The sequence below is a fragment of the Argopecten irradians genome, chromosome 1 (assembly GCF_041381155.1).
Source record: "Argopecten irradians isolate NY chromosome 1, Ai_NY, whole genome shotgun sequence".
Lineage (NCBI taxonomy): Eukaryota > Metazoa > Mollusca > Bivalvia > Pectinida > Pectinidae > Argopecten > Argopecten irradians.
In genome coordinates, this window is record NC_091134.1 from 3,570,287 (window position 1) to 3,575,780 (window position 5,494).

The 5,494-nt window shown below is 37.1% G+C and overlaps 1 protein-coding gene across 4 annotated transcripts in view; it reads left to right on the forward strand.

The window, feature by feature from the left end:
• The window catches only part of LOC138315316 (cilia- and flagella-associated protein 74-like), a 48,681-nt gene extending 43,919 nt beyond the window's left edge, over nt 1–4,762 (forward strand). The window contains exons 40-44 of one of the 4 annotated variants that reach the window (XM_069256236.1): nt 352–363; nt 2,957–2,974; nt 3,555–3,623; nt 4,011–4,076; nt 4,305–4,762. In XM_069256236.1, the coding sequence (XP_069112337.1) occupies nt 352–363; nt 2,957–2,974; nt 3,555–3,623; nt 4,011–4,076; nt 4,305–4,403 (264 nt within the window). In that variant the 3' untranslated portion in view covers nt 4,404–4,762. The remainder of the gene's footprint in view (nt 1–351; nt 364–2,956; nt 2,975–3,554; nt 3,624–4,010; nt 4,077–4,304) is intronic. The other 3 variants (XM_069256264.1, XM_069256247.1, XM_069256255.1) reach the window with 3 other exon arrangements.
• The last annotated feature ends 732 nt before the right edge of the window (nt 4,763–5,494 follow it).

Below are 5,494 nucleotides of genomic sequence, written 5' to 3' on the forward strand. Positions count from 1 at the left end.
TTTTGTCCCGCCGTTCTCATCATCCTGACGTCACGTCATTTTTCCTGATGTCATTTTATTGTTTCTGTCTGACGTCACAATGAAGTCCCAGCCAATGAAAATCACTACAGGTCATATTACACTAGTGACATAATATGCAAAAATATTACACAGGCGAAATCACTGGATATCAGGCAGATTATGTGATAAAATGTAATTCTATTTCTTGTTGCGTGATGATTAACATTATTGACAGTCAGACCAAACTTTCAAGCTGGCATGATTTGTTATACCCAGACTATCTCTGTCTCCCCATGTATATAGTGTGCTTAACATTGTTTTAATTTGCTCTGGTGTGATTTTCTAAAACAGGAAGGCAGAAAGGTACAGTTAACTGCAACATAGATCAAAATTAACAATAGAAAATATAATCATATGCAAAATATAACAAATTGTCTGCTTCATCATTATAGGAATCACTCAGACAAAAGTAAATCAATGTTTATATTATAAGTAAATAAACATTTATGTGATGGTTTCTTTGTAAGTTGCTTGTACAAGTTTACAATACTACCGTAGTAATGCGTCACAGTGGCCGAGTGGTTAAGATGTCTCGATATATAACCACATGCCCACCTCCACATATAACCACATGCCCACCACCTCTGGGTCACTGTGGTTGAGTGGTTAAGATGTCTTGACATCAAACCACATGCCATCCACATCTGGGTTCACAAGTTGGAATCCCATGTGGGACAGTTGCCAGGTACTAACTGCTGGTTAGTGGTTTTTCTCTGGCTTTTCTCCACCAATAAAGTTATAGATGGCATGTCCTTAATGACCTTGACTGTAAACAGGATGTTAAACCAATCAAATCACAGTATTAATAGAACCAGGTGTCCCTGCAAAGTAAGTTTTACCCATCATTACAGTCCCAGCAAAGTAAGCTTTACCCCTCATTACAGTCCCAGCAAAGTAAGCTTTACCCATCATTACAGTCCCAGCAAAGTAAGCTTTACCCCTCATTACAGTCCCAGCAAAGTAAGCTTTACCCATCATTACAGTCCCAGCAAAGTAAGTTTTACCCATCATTACAGTCCCAGCAAAGTAAGCTTTACCCCTCATTACAGTCCCAGCAAAGTAAGCTTTACCCATCATTACAGTCCCAGCAAAGTAAGTTTTACCCATCATTACAGTCCCAGCAAAGTAAGCTTTACCCCATACAGTCCAGCAAGTAAGCTTTACCCATCATTACAGTCCCAGCAAAGTAAATCTTTACCCATCATTACAGTCCCAGCAAAGTAAGCTTTACCCCTCATTACAGTCCCAGCAAAGTAAGCTTTACCCATCATTACAGTCCCAGCAAAGTAAGCTTTACCCATCATTACAGTCCCAGCAAAGTAAGCTTTACCCATCATTACAGTCCCAGCAAAGTAAGCTTTACCCCTCATTACAGTCCCAGCAAAGTAAGCTTTACCCATCATTACAGTCCCAGCAAAGTAAGCTTTACCCATCATTACAGTCCCAGCAAAGTAAGCTTTACCCATCATTACAGTCCCAGCAAAGTAAGCTTTACCCCTCATTACAGTCCCAGCAAAGTAAGCTTTACCCCTCATTACAGTCCCAGCAAAGTAAGCTTTACCCATCATTACAGTCCCAGCAAAGTAAGCTTTACCCATCATTACAGTCCCAGCAAAGTAAGCTTTACCCATCATTACAATCCCAGCAAAGTAAGTTTTACCCATCAGTAAGCTTTACCCCTCATTACAGTCCCAGCAAAGTAAGCTTTACCCCTCATTACAGTCCCAGCAAAGTAAGCTTTACCCATCATTACAGTCCCAGCAAAGTAAGCTTTACCCATCATTACAGTCCCAGCAAAGTAAGCTTTACCCATCATTACAGTCCCAGCAAAGTAAGCTTTACCCATCATTACAGTCCCAGCAAAGTAAGCTTTACCCATCATTACAGTCCCAGCAAAGTAAGCTTTACCTATCATTACAGTCCCAGCAAAGTAGCTTTACCCATTACAGTCCCAGCAAAGTAAGCTTTACCCATCATTACAGTCCCAGCAAAGTAAGCTTTACCCATCATTACAGTCCCAGCAAAGTAAGCTTTACCCCTCATTACAGTCCCAGCAAAGTAAGCTTTACCCCTCATTACAGTCCCAGCAAAGTAAGCTTTACCCCTCATTACAGTCCCAGCAAAGTAAGCTTTACCCATCATTACAGTCCCAGCAAAGTAAGCTTTACCCATCATTACAGTCCCAGCAAAGTAAGCTTTACCCATCATTACAGTCCCAGCAAAGTAAGCTTTACCCATCATTACAGTCCCAGCAAAGTAAGCTTTACCCCTCATTACAGTCCCAGCAAAGTAAGCTTTACCCATCATTACAGTCCCAGCAAAGTAAGCTTTACCCCTCATTACAGTCCCAGCAAAGTAAGCTTTACCCATCATTACAGTCCCAGCAAAGTAAGCTTTACCCATCATTACAGTCCCAGCAAAGTAAGCTTTACCCATCATTACAGTCCCAGCAAAGTAAGCTTTACCAATCATTACAGTCCCAGCAAAGTAAGCTTTACCCATCATTATAGTCAAGGTCTTAGCAGGTTACAATCTCAGATAAAAAACGAACTGAGTGTACAGAACCACAAGCTATGATCCAGATGTTATAGAGACAATTATTCCATTTTCATCTTGATTTACTCAAGTTTCTTATTCTCTTTTACCCGAAATCCAAGTGAATGTGACCAGCATTCCCTTTACATATTTAAGTACTTAAATAGCGATATTGAGGTTTAATTATTTTAAGAATTACAAATAAAATTCTTTGTCATTTGTAATTTTACAATCAGCATTCCTTCTTCACTAATAATATACTAATACACTGTATGTCACTTTCCTTACCTCACCTACCACTGCCGTGTGTCTAACCAATCACTCACCAACCTGTGATCACATGACATCTAACAACCAATAGGATGCTCGGGGATCCAAGGTAGGTCATCAGAATTAAGTCCTATATTGTGGAATTTTGTGGAGTGTAGATGTCAGAAATCTTGTTTCAGCGCCTATTGCTTTCTAGCATTTTTTGGTCTTTGTTTATCATACTTTAATGTTGCTTATTTGTAATTTCCTCACAGCTTTAGATTTTAAATGTTTAAACGTCTGTAAAATAAGATGGACAAACAATAGTTTACAGTATCCAGTGATCACTGCTTGTTTTAATCAAAGTGACGACATGTACTTACATTTGAGAGAACTGTTTTTGGTGGGTTTTTTTTTATAGTAATTAGCAAAATTAATAATACCTTTTCTATCATCAATAACTGATACATGTACATTGAGTACAGAATAGTCAGTAGTCGTTGATATGAAAATAATAAAAATGTCACTTGATAAGTCTTTTGTGTACTTTTGTAAAGATTAAGTGTAATACTGTAATAAAAGTAGAGCATATGTAAATATATTCACATATTTAGTAATGAAAATATTTAATAATGATTCCTATACATATATCCTGAACTTTCGTTAAAAATCTTACATCATCTCGATCATCCTTTCATTTTCCTTCACAGAATGGAGAGTTCCAGTTTGATAATATTCAGCCTATCATTGCTAAAGGATTCAGCATAGACCCACAAAAGGTGAGGCAACAAGTACCACACTAAGATCTGAATACTAAACGTCCGATAAATGTGAAAACACCACATATGTGTACAGTAGAACCAGGTGTTTCAGAAGAGTGATCTTTCTGTGAAATAACACCAGCCATGTATTGAATCACAGCTAGGGTACTTCATAAAATTCATTATTATTCAGATTACATATCCAGGATAAAGTAAACGTGATTATGTGTTTTTAGTGTTGTTCTGACCTTCATGGTTGTAAAGTTGCTGCCAGACTTTCTCAGTGTAGTTCTGACCTTCATGGTTGTAAAGTTGCTGCCAGACTTTCTCCTCAGAGTAGTGGTTGTGTTAGCCTTAACTATAAGTATGGTGAATATAAAGCTAATACACTACTGATGATTACAGGGTATGGTGGAGGCTGGTGTACTGAAGCCTGTTACATTTACCTGGACACCCCCACCTGGACATGATGTAAGTATTACTAGAACCATTCAACCACAAAACAACAAAAACTTCAAATTCATATTGTAAGCTGTACAATGTATCATAAATTGTGACTTTGATAATCAAGTATTTTGTTCATTAATAGAAATATAAGATTTAGTTTCTACTTCAGTTGTATACATCCTTAATAGCATTGTGAATATTTATTCATGATTTAAAGCTAAAACTAAGTACATAATATGTCTTTGTTTTCAGCCAAACCAGATTGTGGATGGTACGGTGACATTAACGCTAAAGGGCGATATAACAGAACAATTTAAAGTGATGCTTCGGGCGATGGTGGTGTCCGAATGAGGACTGTGGACCTTCTATCTGTGATAACTTTTATCTGTGTTTCCGTTATTGTTGAGTTGACAATTCAAATTCTTCCGTCCAAATTATTTATTTTACACATATCAAATGTTATTTATTTCAAGATAGTGATGAATACCATATCAAATGTTGGTAAATGGCATCAAAAATATCATCATAATTTGCTTTTGAAATTGAGACAAGGTTACCAATTACAGCAAAATTCAGTTGAACATCAGAATTTTTTGTTACTAATAAATATCAAAATTTTACTGTGAAAGTATATTGTTAAGGAAAATATGTAATGCTGGTTGAATTTATTTACATTACTATTAATATGACATGTAATAAATTATAAACAAATTATTTAGTGTTTGATCTATGCATATTGTATCAGTATGATCTGGTTCTAACATCTGAAGTGGTGGTGAAACTTGGAAGATACTTGTAAGACACTGCCATTGGGTCACTGTGACCTTGACATACAGATCAAAGGTCAAATTGGTTTTAGTGATCTTGAAATACAGATCAAAGGTCAAATTGGTTTTAGTGACCTGAAATACAGATTAAAGGTCAAATTGGTTCAAATTTTGGTTGTCTAGGCCATAATGCTGGAGCAACCAGAGAAATGTGTGACGAAATTGTGATTACACTTCGCCAAACCTGTGGTGCTCTGTCATTAAATCACTATGACCTTGATCTCAAGGACAAAGGTCAAATAAATGCAAAATTTACAGTAGTGCCTTGATGTCTTGACTAACTGAACGGTTGAAGACTCCTTTAGGGGTCAAGGCAGCCTTTTTGAGGAAAAAGTCAAACTTATTACACATCTTCTGTACATAGCTACCAGACAGATAGAATGGTCATTTATAAAGTGTCGTCATATATAGAGGGACAACTTGATTACCATTGGCCATATCCAACTGTAAAACAATCTGCCTACCCAGGAAATCTCCAGGATGGACAGGGATTACTGTAGGGTTTCTGGTGTGGGAAGGCAGAGATGTGACTATATATAATAAAGATTCCAGGAACATTTCGATGAGGCATCATATCAAAGAAGTGAGACGAAAATTATCAACAATAAATCGTGA